Below are 20,232 nucleotides of genomic sequence, written 5' to 3' on the forward strand. Positions count from 1 at the left end.
TGTGCCAGATAGAAGCCACAAGAAGTGTCAGGTGTCCTGGGGCCAGATCCAGCCATACAGAAATCATCTGTTTTGCTCACATAAGTTTCTTTTGAAAAATGTAGCTCAGCTTTTAAATTTGAAGGATTTGGGATGCAAATCCAGATCTCTTGCTTCTTTTGATCGTGTGGAAGGCTGGGTGTGCAGTCTGCATGGCAGCCAAGGACTGGAGCCCAGTGGGGCTACTTCCATAGATCAGGCTTAATCTCTCCTGGTCTCTGGAGTTCCCACTTCTTCCTGTTGTCTCTTTCATACTGGAGCCAGTGTCCATGGCCATTTATCGTCACTCTTGCACTATTTTTTATTGTTATAATAGAGAAATATTCCTCTATCTCTTTCACACAGGTGAGAAAACAAAGAAGGCCTTTTCCCCTAACCCCTCACGCTCTCCTTCACTTTCTTTCTTTTTTTTTTTTTAACATCTTTATTGGAGCATAATTGCTTTACAATTGTGTGTTAGTTTCTGCTCCATAACAAAGTGAATCAGTTATACATATACATATGTTCCCATATCTCTTCCCTCTTGCGTCTCCCTCCCTCCCACCCTCCCTATCCCACCCCTTTAGGTGGTCACAAAGCACTGAGCTGATCTCCCTGTGCTATGCGGCTGCTTCCCACTAGCTATCAACCTTACGTTTGGTAGTGTATATATGTCCATGCCACTCTCTCACTTTGTCAGAGCCTACCTTTCCCCCTCCCCATATCCTCAAGTCCATTCTCTAGTAGGTCTGTGTCTTTATTCCCGTCTTGCCCCTAGGTTCTTCATGACCTTTTTTTTTTTTTTCTTAGATACCATATATATGTGTCAGCATACAGTATTTGTTTTTCTCTTTCTGACTTACTTCACTCTGTATGACAGACTCTAGGTCCATCCACCTCACTACAAATAACTCAATCTCGTTTCTTTTTATGGCTGAGTAATATTCCATTGTATATATGTGCCACATCTTCTTCATCCATTCATCTGTTGATGGACACTTAGGTTGCTTCCATGTCCTGGCTATTGTAAATAGAGCTGCAATGAACATTTTGGTACATGACTCTTTTAAAATTATGGTTTTCTCAGGGTAAATGACCAGTAGTGGTATTGCTGGGTCATATGGTAGTTCTATTTTTAGTTTCTTAAGAAACCTCCATACTGTTCTCCATAGTGGCTGTATCAATTTACACTCCCACCAGCAGTGCAAGAGCGTTCCCTTTTCTCCACACCCTCTCCCGCATTTATTGTCTGTAGATTTTTTGATGATGGCCATTCTGACTGGTGTGAGATGATATCTCATTGTAGTTTTGATTTGCAGTTCTCTAATGATTAATGATGTTGAGCATTCTTTCATATGTTTGTTGGCAATCTGTATATCTTCTTTGGAGAAATGTCTATTTAGGTCTTCTGCCTATTTTTGGATTGGGTTGTTTGTTTTTTTGAAATTGAGCTGCATGAGCTGCTTGTAAAGATGCTACCAGAAAACTACTAGAGCTAATCAATGAATTTGGTAAAGTAGCAGAATACAAAATTAATGCACAGAAATCTCTGGCATTCCTATACACTAATGATGAAAAATCTGAAAGTGAAATTAAGAAAACACTCCCATTTACCATTGCAACAAAAAGAATAAAATATCTAGGAATAAACCTACCTAAGGAGACAAAAGACCTGTATGCAGAAAATTATAAGACACTGATGAAAGAAATTAAAGATGATACAAATAGATGGAGAGATATACCATGTCCTTGGATTGGAAGAATCAACATTGTGAAAATGACTCTACTACCCAAAGCAATCTACAGATTTAATGCAATCCCTATCAAACTACCACTGGCATTTTTCACAGAACGAGAACAAAAAATTTCACAATTTGTATGGAAACACAAAAGACCCTGAATAGCCAAAGCAATCTTGAGAATGAAAAACGGAGCTGGAGGAATCAGGCTCCCTGGCTTCAGACTATACTACAAAGCTACAGTAATCAAGACAGTATGGTACTGGCACAAAAACAGAAATATAGATCAACGGAACAGGATAGAAAGCCCAGAGATAAACCCACGCACATATGGTCACCTTATCTTTGATAAAGGAGGCAAGAATATACAGTGGAGAGAAGGCAGCCTCTTCAATAAGTGGTGCTGGGAAAACTGGACAGCTACATGTAAAAGTATGAAATTAGAACACTCCTTAACACCATACACAAAAATAAACTCACAATGGATTAAAGACCTAAATGTAAGGCCAGATACTATCAAACTCTTAGAGGAAAACATAGGCAGAACACTCTATGAGATAAATCACAGTAAGATCCTTTTTGACCCACCTCCTAGAGAAATGGCAATAAAAACAAAAATAAACAAATGGGACCTAATGAAACTTCAAAGCTTTTGCACAGCAAAGGAAACCATAAACAAGACCAAAAGACGACCCTCAGAATGGGGGAAAATATTTTCAAATGAAGCAACTGACAAAGGATTAATCTCCAAAATTTACAAGCAGCTCCTTCACTTACTTTCATTACCTGCTTCCTCCTTCAGAGTTTAGGTGTCCGATTCAGACCAATGGGTAGTTTGCGGTATGGAGATTATAGTGTAAGTTGAGATCTCACATCTTGGTGAATTTTTAAATTTCTCCCAACTATTTTTAAGGGCAGAAACCATATGTTAATATAGGCATTCAAAATTGTGTCCAAATCAGAACTTGTTATTATTATGTCAGCTGCGCCATGTGGCTTGTGGGATCTTAGTTCCCCGACCAGGGATTGAACCTAGGCCCTTGGCAGTGAGAGCACAGAGTCCTAACCACTAGACTGCCAGGGAATTCCAGAACTTATTGTTATTAATAAAAAATATTGGGCTTCCCTGGTGGCGCAGTGGTTGAGAGTCCGCCTGCCGATGCAGGGGACACGGGTTCGTGTCCCGGTCCGGGAAGATCCCACATGCCGCGGAGCTGCTGGGCCCATGCGCCATGGCCACTGAGCCTGCGCGTCCGGAGCCTGTGCTCCGCAATGGGAGAGGCCACAACAGTGAGAGGCCCGCGTACCGCAAAAAAAAAAAAAAAAAAAAAAAAAATATTGACAAGGTTGGGCATTATATCATGTGGCTCCCAAAATATAGTTCTGAAATCTTGCGAAGAAGATGATGGTAATGATGAAGGTTTCTAATATTTAGTAATCACTCACTATGTGCCAGGCTAATTTCTTTACATATGTTATTTCATTTAACCTTTAACAACCGCATGAGTTATATTCACATTTTCCAATAAGCAGCTATGTAAGGCCATGTAGCAGTGGGTAGATGGAGCCTAGATTTGAAAGGAAACCTGACTCCAGGGTACAATGTTCTATTGTTATCTTCTAGGTGTTATTTTTATTGTTATAATTATTTTTCAACTGAGGGAGCATCATTTAAGGAGAGTTAAGGTCACATTCCAAGGTTATTACACACAGTTTTTAATTGGTAGAGGTAAGATTAAAATGCAATGCTAGTGATTCCAAAGCCCCATCTTTTATACCAAATTGTATTTTTTAATTTACAAAGAGTAATCTAAAATTAATTGTTACTAGGAAGCGTGGCATATTTTTTTAATGAAAAGTTTTAAAAATTCTCAAAAACAAAAATAGAAAATACTTTTGGGTCAATGGGTATAGTTAGGTTCCAAATAAGTATGGACACTGAACCAGCCTGACAAGATAGGAAAGGGATGGACTTTGAACCTTCCACCTCTGGGTATGTTGGGTGGAGATGTGTATTTGAAGTTTACCTTCTTAGGATACTCTGCTGTATAGTATTATGTATTATACCATAGAAATGCAGAGCTGTTTTGTAATATGTTCCTGTTATGGTGAGTTAGGGTGAAAAAACAGGTAACTTGTTGCTCGGAGGTCTCAGAAATAAGATATGCAATCTCATTAATGAATGTTATATAAATCACTGTTACTAATAGAAATAATATCTAGTTGCTCAGTCTCTACTGTGTACAGGTACTTTATAAGGTGGTTTCCATAAATTATCACTAGTTCTTAGAACAATCACCCTGACTCTTGGGGATTATGTCCTCATTTCTAGAACAGCAAACTGAAGCTCAGAGAACGAAAATGACTTATCCAAGAAGGAAAGTGACTTATCCAAGAATATACATCTATTAAGTCATGGAAGAAAATTTCACACTCTGACTTTGAAGGCCGTACTCTTTCCGTTATACCATGCTGTCATGGTGCACAAAATTATCAAATTTATTCATTTAGTATTCATTCATCTTATCTTCTCTAAAATGGACCAATAATAGTATTTACTCTTGTAGTTTCTTTGTGAGAGTTAATGATATAAATCACATAATGCACATACAACACTTAACACCAGTTTGGCATCTAGCAAATGCTCAGTAAACATTGGTTTTTATTATGTACAGTATTTTGTTGGCCATGTGCCAGGAACTGGGGAAACAGACGGATAGGATTCTGTATCTTTCCACAAAGGGCTTATAATTAGTGTAGGGGAGATGGATTAGAATACATTTTACAAAAATTATAATCCAATGTAATAGATGTCATAGTGGGTGTGGATCTACAGGCAGAGTGATAGCACAGAAGGTCAGCTGGCCATATTCCTGCGTTCAGGAGAAAACCCTCACACAGCTCTGGTCACTCACGTGAAGAGCCTCTCCACAGTGATATTGTATGATATTGTAGAAAGGCCTTTGTGCCAGTCGTTTTTTTTACTTTTTATTTTTTTTTAGTTCTTTCCTAAAGGACAGATTAAATAAATAAATAAAAGCTGTTCTTTAAATTAAGTGTTAGTGCTATTCAGCAAGGACAGAAATTGTGGTGTTGCACCTGGGGAGGGAAGTAGAGCAGAACGGAGTTGACCCTGGACCTTCACAGTGGGCAGAAAGGGGCGGGGAAAGAAAATTACCACTCATGAGGGAAATATAGAAAAGTGATCCACACCTAAAAAGCCTTTCTTTGGCAACTGTAAGAATCCCCAGCCTGTCTGCTTCCTCCCTACCCTTGGAAGGAAGCCTGCCTGTTGGCATGACCCACGCGCTTCTGTAGAGCTCTGGGCAGCCTTCTCTTTCAAGAGAGAGACCTCATGGAGAAACACTCTTATGTAACTACGATTTCAACAGTTAGTTACACTGTTAAACTACAGTGTTCCCTGGCTTATTTTCTTACTATTACTTTTTGTATCCTATATTGTCCTTTCTTGGATTTTTAAAAAAAATTTTACTGGAGTAAAAGTATTTTTTTTGGAAACAGTGCATAGATATAAATTCTCTAAATGCCTGTAGGTCTAAAAAAGACTTCATTTTGTTTCAGACTTAAATAATAGTTTGGATTTTTACAGAATTCTAGCTTCAAAACATTTCAAAAAGTTTAAGACACTATTCCATTGCTGTTGGATAGCCAGTATTTCAAACGTTTGATAATAATATCAGTCTCTTTCCTTTGTAGATAATCTCTTTGCTTGTTTCTCCTCTGGAAACATTTAAGATTTTCTTTTTTTACCTTGGAGTTACAAAATTTCACTAGTATAGGTCTAAGCATGTGCCTTTTATTTTTTGTTTTTCCCGTCTAAGTGTTCAGTGAGTATTTTTATTCTGAAGAATAGTCTTCCTTCAGCTTGGGGAAACCGTATTCTTTAATTTTTTTATTACTTCTTTCCCCACCATTGTTTCTATTTTCTTCTGAAATTGTTATTTATTCTTGTATTATTATCCACACTCCCCCTGAAACATTCTTTCTCTTTTGAAATCCTTGTAAGACGGATGTTGGATTCCTTGGCTCTGTCCTCCAATATATTAACTTATCTCTCTTTTCATTCTATGTTCTGGGAGAATTCCTTAACTTTATATTCCAGGTCACTAATTTAGTCATCAGTTATATTTATTCTACTCTTTAACATTTTAATTTATTTTTTTAGTTATGTTTTTAATTTCTAAGAATTTTTCTTGTTTTCTAATTGCTCGTTTTTATGGAAGCCCATTCTTGTCTTATAACACAATAGCCTCTTGATCTCCCTGAAGATACTAATACAAGTTTTGTATACAAGTTTTGTATATTCTATTTCCTACATTATCTCTCTTCTCTTGGGTTCATGACAATATAGGATACAAGAAGTAATAGTAAGAAAATAAGCCAGCAAGCTCTGTTGGTTAGTGTAAATAACTGTTGAAATTGTATCTATGAAACTTACTGCACTTAAGAAATGTTTCCTTAAATATTGAAAGAATAATTTAAAAAACTGGTAATCATCTGGAACTAATAAAAGCTAGATTATTTCAATCAAATACTCTGGGGTTTGGGGTGATAAGACAATCTTGTTTGGGGACAGTACATTTTATAGATACTGATTAATTATAGATTCTGATTTATTTTCAACATGGATAGAAAACTTAAGTTTAATTATATGTGTATATTTTAAATACAAGGGTATCCATTAGAATAATTTAATATATAAAACTATCCCACAATTAAAGGGGGATAAAATGGACAAATGAAAATTGATGAATCTATATAAAGACAAGAAAGCAAAAAGAAAATAAAAATCATAACAAACAGAAAACACAATAAATATGATAGTAAAAAGACCATACTAGATGACATATCAGTTATTACAATAAATGAGAATAACTTAAAAACTTACATTAAAAGTTGGAGACTATCTGAATGGTTAAAAATAATCACACACATTAAACACTCAATGCTATCTGTAATAGGCAGTATCAAAAGAGAGCAAATTAAAAATAATTTTGAAATTGAGGTCCACGTAAAATTATTACAGGCAAATTGTAATAAAAAGAAAGCTGAAAGATTAATTTTATATTAAACATTAATATTAATATACAAAATATAAATTTTAATAGATAAATATTAACTTTATATTAAATATTAATTTAATAGAAAACAAAATGGAATTTGAGGCAAAGGTTAAATGGAGATCAACTAATATTGATTCATAGATCATTAATAAAATCCAGCAGGAAAGTATAATGGCTAGAAGTCTTCATGCACCAAACAAAAAGCATTGGAATAAATATACTGAATCTGTTGGAAGAACAAGAAGAAATTGACCAAAACCATTAGAAAAGAGTCTTCCCTCAGAAATCTCTGTTGCAATAACTTACATGGTTCACTCTGAAACCATAAAAATATTTGTGTTCTTTTGTCAATTCCATTTAATTATCTTCATATTAGTATCCTGCTGCTGCTGTTTTCTTGCATTCTCACTAAATGCCTTATCAAAACTCACATTTTAGGGCCTATTTCTCGGGGTGCCTTCCAAGGTTCCATAGTCAACTCTCTTAGTGTTGTGATTTTTGAAAGAAGCACGTAAGATTTTGCTAAGTGTTAATGGGAGGGTATTTGGATAACATTTCTCTGAAGGCACCAGTCTTTTCCCTCACCAGTATGCCATCTAATCCTTGAGAATGACCCTACAGTGTTGATTTTATGGACACTTATGATTAGATATAACCTTACTGATCATAGTCACTTCAGACCAAGACAAGCTTGGCATCCTAGGCTTTGGACTGTCACTCACTGATTACCTTCAAGCAAGTCATATAACTTCTCTGGGTCTCAATTAACTTGTCTTTGAAATAAGAAAATAGGGCTAGAATAGATAGTTCTTAAAATTCTTTCTTTCTCTAAAGTTTTATTTTTCTTATTACGTGATATTTACTTCTATTTTATCTATTCTTTTTCTAAAATCCAATATTAACAGAAACACTTCTGTGGTATATTTTATAGACTATGAAATTTTGACTTTTCATCTTCTGACACTTGGCAGATCTTTGGAAGAATAACAAAATGTTTAAGGAAGCAGTAGTTGGTATAAGCAACTGAAAGGATAGATGCTACCTTTTAGATTTTTTATTTGGTATCCTCTTTGGTTTCAACAATACTGATTCCATGGTTGGTGCTGAGTAAACAGCTCAGCAAGTGTCTTGAGTGAGTGATTGGCTCTCTCCTTATAAATGTGGCTTCTCCATTATTTAGCTGCATTACAGGCACTAAAGAGAAAGAAGAGGTTTGAGAAGCAGCTCACTCAGATTGATGGCACCCTTTCCACCATTGAGTTCCAGAGAGAAGCCTTGGAAAACTCACACACCAACACAGAAGTGTTAAGGAACATGGGCATTGCAGCAAAAGCCATGAAAGCAGTTCATGAAAACATGTGAGTGACTTTAGTCTCCCTCTGAGCCATAAATTCCCTCAGTGCTTTGGAAGTATATGATGATCTGCACAGGAATGGGCTTACTCATTTGAGACTCTTTGACATGTTGGAATGGAATGTTCCTTCAGAGAAAGAGCAGAAGTAATATTGGCAAAAGAAAAAACAGACCATGAAAAAATAAAGGACATTCGTTTTGCCCTTAACGTTTCCCAGTAGCCTCACTATTGTTTGACACTCCACCTGCAAATATTTTCATTCTATAATTTTTAAAAGACTTAAATGTTAATATCTGTGAAGGTGTTAGAACTATACAATAGTGGTTGTCAAATTTTGGGGGGACTCAAAAATCACTACTAATGAGAACACAGATGCCCAAGCTCCTTCAAGAAAAGCAAGGATTGGGCCTTTTTGTTTTTAACCAAGCTCCCAGGTGATTCTGATACTAAGCAATGTTTGAGAACCATTGACATACAATAGTAGATAAAAGCATGGATTTGGGGTCAGATTTTCTGGATTATAATCCCAGATCCTGCTGACTGTCCTTGGGCAAATTACTTTGCCTCTCCCTGAGTCAGTTTCCTTATCAGTAAATTAGAGATAATAATAGTACTTACCTCATGTGGTTATTGTGAAATTCAATGAGATACAGTATATACTGCACTTAGGAGTTCCTGGCACAAAGTAAGCGCTCAGTAATCTATATTCATAGTGGCAGTGGGGCTAACAATTTGCTTTATATTCACACTCAGAATCAATGTCTGGGACCTAATCCTTTTCCAAAGTTAAATATCATAGTGAAGTTTGGACCAAAGGTATGCAAGGGCAAAGAGTGACTGAGGGATGTAGAGAAGCTTCCATGGATGGGAAAAGATGGGAGAGAGAGAGGCTGGGGTCAGTGAAGACATCTTTGCTGACATTTTCTTGCCTTGATAATTGACAATTAGCCATCATTTCGACAGCTTCTGAGAGATCATTCAATTCATTATCAGAGTCACAGTCCTATATTGTTGCTGTAAGCTGGGTGCTAAAATGTATTACAAAATCATAGTTTTTCTCTCCGGGTAGTTTAGCAGCATCACCTCTGGGTGTTCCTTTTGAGAAAAATTCACTCCCAGGCCCAAACTTTAGTTGTACCTTTGTCATATGATTTTTAAATAAATAATCCTTGTATATTTGTTATAAATATAAGAATTAGAAATAAGGGGTGATAGGAGAATGGCAAAGTATTCTTTTTGATTACTACATGAAATTATGTCAGAATACTCAGCTTTTCCCATGTATAGCGTATGGAAAACTTGTAAAAGATTTATTCCACTGGGAATCAAAATTTCAGTGTTAATTGCTTAATAATGAGGAAAATTGTCACTTCTCTGGTATCCAATCAGTTTGGCCTAGCTTCAGAGTTGGGGGAATGATTCAGAGACAAGGTACTGGAGAGGCAGCTCAGATGCTGGCATTCGGAAACTGGCAGCTTCAGTGGGTGGTTGGAGGCCAGTGGGACTTGGGTGCTAGAAACTGTCTTGAAAGCAGCTGTCCGTCCTGGGCCTGTGATTCCTTTGCTGAAGTTGCTGATTCTTCTGAGGGCTTCATAGGCCTAATCCTGCTCTCATCGGTAATCTCTCAGACCATCAGCAGCTATGGGAAAGTTCTCAGGGAGCCAGGACCTCAGACGTACTAGGCAGTCTAGAAAATAGATCTCTAGTTCCAGAGTTCACCTTCTACAAAAAGCTGCCCTGATAGCAGCTGCTGAGAGCTTCCCGAGTTTATCTTAGTCACAGTGGTCCTTGGTGGCCCATGGTACCACTTCCTGCAGAGTTAATACATAGCAGCTTATATTTAAATTTTACATATGCCCTACCAGACAAAATTTCAAAATGGGTCTACAAATATTGTTAGTTATCAAATAATTTGCCCTCTAGTGACTCCCAAATGTAATAGCTATCAATTTAATTTAATTTACATAATTTAAAATATATGTACATATACAGAATTATTAATTTTTTTGAAATGCAATTCTTAAAGTTGATAAGTCTTATCAACCAGAATGTTTACTATCCTACTGAAATAACTAAGAGTTTATATTAAATTGACTCATTTTTCTAATTTATATCTAAATTCATAATTTTAAAGTAAAATTCTAAACTATTTCAATAAAATATTATTTCCCAGGGATCTGAACAAAATAGATGATTTGATGCAAGAGATTGCAGAGCAACAGGATGTTGCCCAAGAAATCTCAGAAGCGTTTTCTCAACGAGTTGGATTTGACGATAACTTTGATGAGGTGGGTGACCCTATATAAAGAATGGAGTATGGTGGCCGCTAAAAAAGACAGCTTCCCATCATATGGAGCAAGCAGGTTTCCTTACACATTTCCTTAAATATAATTAAAGAATAAATTTCTTAGAAAAGTACCTGTCTTAAGAGGGAAATGAAGTGTTGGTAGCTCTGAGTTAAAGGAAAGATTAATATAGTTTGGCAAATAGCCCCCTAATTAAGTTTTCAGCTATTAAGGAAAAGCAGCATGTGATTATGTAAAGTTAGTGACTTTTAATGGTTGAAGCCTAAAACCCCATTACGAAAAATTGAGTGCTCGCACATCTGGGCAAAACAAAGCAGACTGTGTCACTCTGCAAGAAACAGATCATGCTCATGTTAAATTAGAGGTTAGGCTGCCTCTGTTCATTACTTAGGCTATGAAACAAAATAAATGTGGAGTGACATTATTAACACACACATTCCATTGAGATTAATCAGTCCAATAATACAGGCTATAATTATAATGGTGATGTCTGCACTGTGAATTTCAATTGTTCTACTCAAAGTACACACAAAGTACACACAAATTTTGAAACATTTCCAATTCTCAGATTACCATGGCAAAGAATCTGACTTCCTATGTTCATGTAGTGTTAAAAATGGTACATCTAATAAGTAAGATGTAGTTCCACAGAATCCTTGAAAGTGAGAACTGGGTGTCAACAACTTTTTATTTCTAGTTTTGTTTTATTTTATTTTATCTTTCTCCATTCTACTTTTTTTTTTTAAATTGAAGTATAGTTGATTTACAATGTTGTGTTAGTTTCAGGTGTACAGAAATGTGATTCAGTTATACATACACATATATCTATTTTTTTTCAGATTCTTTTCTCTCATAGGTTATTACAAAATATTGAGTGCTGTCCCCTGTGCTATACAGTAGGTCCTTTTTGGTTGTCTATTTCATATACAGTAGTGTGTATACGTTAATCCCAAACTCCTAATTTATCCCTCGCTCTCCACTACTTTCCCATTTGGTAACCATAAATTTGTTTTCTATTTGTTGTCTGTTCGTCTGTTTCTTCAATAGCTTTTTAAAATAGTATAGACCAGGGGTTGGAAAAATGTGGCTTTCAGGACAAATCCTCCTGAAGTTCTGTTTTTGTATGGCCTGTTGAACAAGATGGTTTTTATATGTTTAAGGGATTACAGAACACAACAGCAGCAGTGACAATAGCAACAAAAAAGGCTATTAGACAGAGACCATATGCGGTCTGCAAAGCCAAAAATACTGCTGTCTGGTCCTTTCCAGAGAAAGTTTGCCTATCCCTGGTTAGACTAACAAGCACCTAATGAGTGCACTATGACATGGTGGAAAGAGCTCTGGGCTCATTAGGACCTCTGGGTTCTGCCATTTATTACTAAACTTTGTGTAAGTCCCTTTACTTTTCTGACCCTTAGTTTTCTTATTTATAAAATGAAAATGAGGGGCTTCCCTGGTGGCGCAGTGGTTGAGAGTCCGCCTGCCGATGCAGGGGACACGGGTTCGTGCCCCGGTCCGGGAAGATCCCACATGCCGCCGAGCGGCTGGGCCCGTGAGCCATGGCCGCTGGGCCTGTGCGTCCGGAGCCTGTCCTCCGCAAACGGGAGGGGCCACAGCAGTGAGAGGCCCGCGTAACGCATAAAAAAAAAAAAAAAAAAAAAAAAAAAAAATGAAAATGACCGGATCCCTAGACTATCTCTAAAGTTTCTTAAATTCTAAAATTCTTTTATCAATGAATAAATAAGTGTATGATACCTGAAGTTTGAAAATGATGGAGATGATTATCCTGTCAACACATATTTGCTAAAGAAAATATCAATATCTTTTCAGTGCTGTTGGTAACCATCAAGCACTATTGGCAATTCTGGGCATACATTCAGTGTAGGATAGTGTGTTCTGCTACTACTACATTTGCTATATTTGTTCTTAATTGTTTTGTGAACAGAAATAGGATATCAGAGTATTCATGTTGAAGGTACATTATTCATTCAGCCTGTGGAGCATCATAAAGCCCACAACTACACTGACCACACTATTTCACATGGCCTCATGCTATACATTTTCATGTTTGTTTCCTTTTCATGAGGTAGATATAATGGTGGTCAGACAGTCATTCAGCTTACTGTATGTCTGATACATGGTGACTTGATTGAATGCTGTGGTTGGCTTAAGGATCTCCACTCTTGGCCCATAGTAATGTTACTCTCATTCTAATATAGAATAATTATTTGTTTCTGTGCCTTTCTCCTACATTCAATATGCTCCTTAAATGTAGGGACTGTTGTTTGGACTTTGTCTCCCCAGCCCTGAGTTCAGCCAGGAGTGAGCTCTCAATAAATTTGTTCTATGATGAATAAATGAAGAAATCTCCTTGGTCGAATATAAGAGTGTCTTAGGTCATTTCTAATAATGACAACCTCAGAATTCTAATGATGACAAATTTAGTTTTTTTTTTTTTTTTTTTTTTTTTTTTTGCGTTATGCGGGTCTCTCACTGTTGTGGCCTCTCCCATTGCGGAGCACAGGCTCCGGACGCGCAGGCTCAGCGGCCATGGCTCACGGGCCTAGCCGCTCCGCGGCATGTGGGATCTTCCTGGACCAGGGCATGAACCCGTGTCCCCTGCATCGGCAGGCGGACTCTCAACCACTGCGCCACCAGGGAAGCCCCAAATTTAGTTTTGACTCCCAACTTCTCTCAGGGGGGTTGGACTCAACCTGAGGACACTTGGAGCCAGTTAGACATGAACTATTCATCTCAAGTCATCTCATATCTGTCATAAGGTGACTTTTACCCTTAAAGCCTCAAACTAGACTTGCCTCTCTAAGGTTCTTGAGACAGAGAACAGTTTAGGGTTAAACAAGACTCTGGGGCTATTGCTAAAAGAAAGAAATACAGTGTACCTACCTTGAGTTGAAGCTTTCTTAACTAAGACATAGAGCATGATATTTACTAGTTTTGGTAATTTGACAAAGGAACAATAATATCTTTGATTCTTTTTACTTTTGGTATGTTATGGTTTTGCTATACCTGTTGTTTTATTTCAGTAGCATTAGCCCAAATGAAAATATTTATTTCCTCTAGTTAAAGTCTCACAGATTCTTAATTCTTAACAGTAGAAAATAAAAGATACATTGGAAAAATGACAGGCAAGGTGTAAATTTCCTAGAAACTGTGGAGGTTATATATTCAGCAAGCACAAATTACTTGAAAAACTGTTGACTGAAGTATTATAAGATTAACTACAACAAATTTGCACAGCCCCAAATATTCATATTTTAATTATTGCTCAGTGTTGCAAAACAGACTTAGTCTTAAAATAAATATTCCATTTCACTGGGTTCTCACATATCAATTGGGTAGCAGATGTTCTTGTTATTATGTTTGAGGAAACCCACTTCTTGAAACATTAACTCCCTAATTCTTTCTTTTTCCTCTGTTCAGGATGAGCTGATGGCAGAACTTGAGGAACTGGAGCAGGAAGAATTAAATAAGAAGATGGCAAATATCCGACTTCCAAATGTGCCTTCCTCCTCCCTCCCAGCACAGCCAGACAGAATACCAGGTCGCATGTCTAGCACATCCTCCTCTGCACATCGATCCCGAGCAGGTCTGCTCCCCACCTCAACCACCTGTGGTCAAATAATTACCTGAAATAATAGCCAGGCCTATGCCTTTTAGCACTTATTTTTCATTGCATAAAATATACCTTTTAATACATAATTCATACCTGTGTTCTGTGCTGAAAGTATGAATGTCACCAATTACTAATTTTTATCCATTTTTGTTTGTTTCAGCATCTTCCAGGAGGGCAGAAGAAGAGGATGATGATATCAAACAATTGGCAGCTTGGGCTACTTAAAACAGAATTTTTGGACACCGATATTAATGAGCTGTACATAAGACACAAAAAATGTTTTTGCCAAATATAGAAGTTAACAAAGATTCTGTTTTATATTTATACTGGATGAATAATTGTCTTTTAAGCCTCATAAGTAAAAGTTAAAAAAGGAGTCATGTGTAGATTTAGGATCCGGGATGGAATGGGACTTCCTGGTAGCATTTTGGAGGATCTCTCCATACTGATGGGAGGGGGCATTCTACCTTGTTCACTATTATATTATTTCCAGTCCTGGCACGTAGTTGGTACTCTCTATATATTTGTTGAAAGAAAACTGAACTCTATGAACATATAAAACATATAGCAGTTTATAAGCAACTTAAGAGTGATATGTTTAGGAAAGATGGGGAAAATAACTTTCTTTCCTATGAGAATGTAAGTTTGCTGTGCTGTATCCATGTTGTAGCCCAGAGTGAATGTATAAGAAATGTATCTCTTATAGGAGACATGTTTGTAGAGAAGTCTTGTGTGAATCTATACATAAATAGTTTCACTTGAGTTTAAAATCTTAAAGGAGTTTTAATTGACATTTATTATGCCAATTAAGCTTGGAATGGGACAATGGATGCATTTCCCAAAATGACTGGAAGCACTAACAGCTTACACTGCTGAGCGAGAATCTCCTGGGTGTAATTTAGTCACTTAGGGGGCTACATTAACATTCCCAGTCCATTATGATGCTGTTATGGCTTCAGCGTGCTAAATGTGTGAATATTCATTCTTTTCTGTTTTGTGCTGTCTTGTACATTTATTTATACTTTACATCATATTCCTTGTAAATACATAAAAATATAGGAAGGAAATTAAAAGTGTATCTTGAATAAAGTTTTGGCCATAATGAGTTTTAAGTGAAAGTACAGCATTATGTATTGTCCATAATGGTTCATGCACCATAAAATGACAAACGTCATTATAGAAAATGATCTAGTAATTCCCCACATTTGCTTAGGGAATACAAGGTCTAATGGGATGGAAAGAACACTAGACCTGGAGGTAGGAGTTCTGGATTCCATCTCCTGCTCTGACACTAACACAGTACAACTAGGTAAGTCATAAACTCTTGTGTCTTGCCTTTGTGTCTTCACTGGGAAATCTAAAGGTTGGACTTGATGATGTCTAATGGTTCCATCTTGCCACAGGCCTTTTGCACATGCTGTTTTTTCTTAGCAGTCTTCCCACCCTCCACAACACAGATACCACATCTTACTTATCCCTTAAATCTTAGAGTGTCCTTTGTTTTGGTAAACTTTTCCTGATTGCACAGACTAAATCAAGTCTCCCTGTTGTGCTTTTGTAGCACTCTGCTTTCTCTCCTATCATCTATCATGGTTTATGTTGCATATTTACTTGAACAGTCACTTTATTATTCTTCTTCCCTGCTGGGCTGTGGTAATTTGAGGTCATGGACTATATCTTTTCCAGTTCAATCCCACTGTGTATCTCTGCACAGTCCCTCACATACAGTTGGCATTTAATAAAGATTTGTTATATGAATGACTATTAAGTTTTTACATTTTTGGGTCCTGATAGAATAACAGGAACTGGATTTACCTTCTACCACCAAATAACTAGAAAATTGGACAAAATATACGAAACAACAGTTTCCAGACAGTTGACAGCAGGCAGCACTAGGCAGTGATTCTTGAGAGGGAAACAAATGAAAGGGAAACAAAACAAATGAGTCCTTAGAAGGGTATTGTCTCACTAGTGAGGTCAAATTATGCCTAGACTAAAGGCTGTTCTGTGCTCACCCTAAAAAGCTTAAAAGCAAGCTTCAAAATGATTCCAAGTAAACTACCTGCATCCCAGAACAAAACCCCCAAATGCTTAAAGGAATATAAAAGCTAATAAGTACCAACAAAAAAACAACTAAAATAAAACTGGCACCCAACAGCATAAAATTCACAAAGTCTGGCATCCAATAAAAAATTTTCAGGAGTGCAAAGAAGCAGGAAAATACAACCCATAACCAAGAGAAAAATCAAACAGTAAGAACAGACTCAGAAATGACACAGATGATGGAATTTGAAGGCAAGGGTTATTAAAACAGCTATTATAAATATATTTCATATGTTCATTAAAATTACTATAATAAATATACTCCCTATGTTTGAGAAAGAAAAGCATGATCACAATGAAGAGAGAAATGGCAGATATGAAAAAAAGACCCAAATTGAAATTCTAGACATGAAAAATACATTATCTGAAATGAAAATACAGAATATAGTGGGAGGGAGTAACATCAGATTAGATATTGCAGAAGAAAAGGTTAGTGAACTTAAAGACATAGCAACAGAAATTATCCTAAATAAAATACTAAAGAAAAAAAAGATTGGAAAAAAATAGAACAAGAGTAAGCTGTGAGACCATATTAAACTGTCTAACATGCAGGTAATTGGAGTCCTGGAATTGTGGTGGTGGGCTGGATGGATTTTTTTTTCAGGGTGGGGAGAGTAGCGGGGAGGGAATACGATAGAAAAAACCCTTTGTAGAAATAATGGCTGAGAAATTTCTAAATTTGATGAAAACTATAAACCCACAGTTCTGTGAAGCTTAACATAACTTAAACATCAAAACCTCATAAATGAGACCTGAGACGTGTTTGGATATCTCTCCCCACCTACTTAAACACACATTCCTAGCTAGTTCTGCTAGACCTGTGAGGTCCAAACGGTATCCAATAGCCATATGAAATGAATACTTGAAATGTGGCTAGTGCAGTTGAGGAACTGAATTTTTAATTTCATTTAGTTTTAATTAATTTAAATTTAAAAACTAGTGCTCAAGTTGGTTATAAGGAAATGTTAAGTATGCTTGAAAAAACTTGGGTACATACTTTTTCAACTGTAAAATTTATAAAATATATATATATACAGAATAAATATTTCTAATTGAAATTTACATTTGAATTGAGATGTGCTCTAAGTGTAAAATATATACAGTAAGTTCCCTACATACGAACCTTCAAGTTACAAACTTTCGAAGATGCGAATGTGTGTTTGAATGTCCAGTCACATAAGTTAGTTCATGTGTCTGGCGTACATTATCATGTGTGTGCATCCTCTACAAGTGGTTGTGCTTTTGTGTACTTCACTGTACAGTACTGTAGAGAGTACAATAGTACAGTATCTTTATTTCAAGCCCAGGATGCCTGCAGTTTGTTCATGATTTTCATAGATTTGAGAAGGTGGATGAGGAGTCCAAAGAGGTCTTCAGTGACCATCAGCAAGAAGCTGGAGCTAGATCTGCAAGAGGACCACTTCACTGAACTCCTTACCATGCAACACGAGGAGCTTACTAATGAAGACCTGATGAAATTGGAGGCCCAGAGACAGGATGAAGAGAGACAAGAGGAAGAAGAAGTAACTGAAGAACCGAAGAGATTCACGATGCAGGAAATGGTAAGGGGATTTTCTTTATTTGAGGAGGCACTGTTAGTTTTTGAGGTACAGGACCTGAACATAGAATGCTACATGAAGGTTGCAGTAGCAGTTTGGAATGCAATCCAGTGCTACAGTGTCATCTATGACAAGAAGAAAGAACTACTACTCAGACATCACTGGATCGTTTTTTCAAGAGGGTAGATAGAATTGAATCCAGCAAGGAACCAGAAACTGTGCCATCAACGTCAGGTGTGAGTGAAATTTCAGCTTGCCTTCCATCTCCTATTGCTGGTGATCCTTCATCTCTACCATCTCCCACCTCCTCTCCCTCCTCCAGTCAGTAACTCTTCTTGCCTGTTCACTCGATTCTAGCCCGTGTATGCCAGATGTTGTACTGAATTACTGTAATTTTCAAGGTACTGTACTGTAAGATTAAAAATGTTTTCTTTATTTTTTGTGTTTGTTTTTTATGTATTATTTGAGTGAAAAGTATTATAAACATATTAGAATAGAGTACTATATAGCTGATTGTGTTAGTTGGATACCTAGCCTAACTTTGTTGGATTTACAAACAAATTAGACTTACGAGCGTGCTCTCAGAAAGGAACTAGTTCGTATGTAGGGGACTTACTGTATTGGATTTTAAAGATTTAGCATAAAAAGAATGTAGAATGTGTCATTAGTACTTTTATATTTATTTTATGTTCATATATTGTTTTAGATGTATTGGGTTAAGTAAAACATATTATTAACATTTATTTCACCTGATTGTTTTTACCAGTTTTGAATATGGCTACTTGGAAATTAAAAATTACAGATGTGGCTCACATTATATTTCTATTGGTTAGCTTTGGGTAAGAAGATCAGTTCCTCATTAGCCATGAGTGCACAAGTAATGCATGATTTGAAGTACTAAAATGCCGAAGTGTTAAAAATAAAATAAATTTTGCAAAAAGTGACCTCTTACTCTGAAAAGAAATAAAATACTTTGAAATAAAGTTATAATGTTGCCCCTCTGTTGACAGTAAGAAGGAATGAAAGAAATGAAAGGAAAGGTGAAAAGTAAATCATCCTTAGATTGAAGAGGTATTGAAAAGAATAAATGTATTAATCAGACATCTAAAGGTGTTTCCAGCAATGCATCTTAGAATGGAAAAACTTCTGTTTGGAAGTTATAAATTCTGGGTTGTTTGCTAAAAATTGGTTTCACTAAATTACAGTGATACCTCAGGGGTGGATCTCCGTTCGGGCAGTGTTGTTTCATATTTTTAAGTAAAATGTTTTCCAATATATCACTTAGACTTTTCTCCTTCTTTTTGGTTGTAAGAAACACACAACATAGCTTAAGAGACAAACTTGGATTTTTTTGGAAGTGATTTGGATAGTTCCTATAATCAAAGAAAACACTTGAAATACAACTCAGAGGAAGATTAGAAACCAGAGAGGCTCTGGAATTCACAGCAGCCAGATCTAAGGGACTCCTTTTTCTGAGTAGCTAACGGTGAGGAAATGTAAGCTGCTACCATTTCGACCAAGCTGTTATTCTGCTCAAGAATCAAATTCCAGAGCCAGAATATTTGATTGACCAAGCTTGGCTCATATAACTAACTCTGGAGTAGCCACCTGGACCATCATGAACTGAGAAGCAGGAAGGGAGGTTTGCTGACGCATAATCAAGGTGCTCCTTCCTGAAGAAGAGAGAAGGGGTGTTAGCTACCTAAACCTAAAAACACCACTTCAAACCACACGTCCACTCAACAACCGAGAATAATTAACTCTGAATTGCAGCATTTCCTTATTCTTGGCAAACATAGAGTCTAAGCACTGATTTATTTAGTAGAAGTTGGAGTAGCAAATAGTTTATACACCACAGTGGTATATGTCTTACTAAGACAAATTGAATAATGTGTCAAAGTTAGCAATCCAAGCAAGAAGAAAGAAAAAAAAATTTTAAGGGAAAAAATTCAGAGAAGCTAGGACCAATAAGGATATCTTGGTAGCATTATATTACAGCCCAAGGGAACAAACTGATGAACTGTTAGTCAATGTCTATTTCACCTCTCTACTTCCTTTCATTTCTTTAATTTAAGACAGATATTAATGTTTCTGATGGAGAAAGTGTTTCTTAAAATAGTTAAAATACTCCTCTAACTTCAAATTTACTTTGCATCATTTGTTTCTTGACTGACTAGAAGTTTTATTGCACTTTATACAAGACATTGGAGCTACTTTTCAGAAAAAAAAAAAAAACTTGGTATACATTGAGGGAGTACAAACAGGGAAAAGCAGTAAAACTGTTCTTCAGAAGGAGATATTCGAACACTGAGAAAGTAGGTGATGCCTTTGATTATGAATGATTCTCCTGAACATTTCTGATATTCACAGGCTACTGAAAGTTATATATAACTACTATTTGTGATATCAGGAGGACAGAGTGTTCCTTTTCAGCA

General features: G+C 36.5%; 1 protein-coding gene across 2 annotated transcripts in view; it reads left to right on the forward strand.

Moving 5' to 3' along the window:
* The window catches only part of CHMP4C (charged multivesicular body protein 4C), a 28,510-nt gene extending 12,614 nt beyond the window's left edge, over positions 1-15,896 (forward strand). The window contains exons 2-5 of one of the 2 annotated variants that reach the window (XM_032610039.1): positions 8,022-8,199; positions 10,369-10,483; positions 13,943-14,108; positions 14,296-15,240. In XM_032610039.1, coding sequence (XP_032465930.1) covers positions 8,022-8,199; positions 10,369-10,483; positions 13,943-14,108; positions 14,296-14,360 — 524 coding nt within the window. In that variant the 3' untranslated portion in view covers positions 14,361-15,240. Of the gene's footprint in view, positions 1-8,021; positions 8,200-10,368; positions 10,484-13,942; positions 14,109-14,295 lie in introns of both variants that reach the window. The other variant, XM_032610040.1, reaches the window with a different exon arrangement.
* Positions 15,897-20,232: the final 4,336 nt, after the last annotated feature.

This window comes from Phocoena sinus, chromosome 17 (genome assembly GCF_008692025.1).
Source record: "Phocoena sinus isolate mPhoSin1 chromosome 17, mPhoSin1.pri, whole genome shotgun sequence".
NCBI classification, from domain to species: Eukaryota; Metazoa; Chordata; class Mammalia; order Artiodactyla; family Phocoenidae; genus Phocoena; species Phocoena sinus.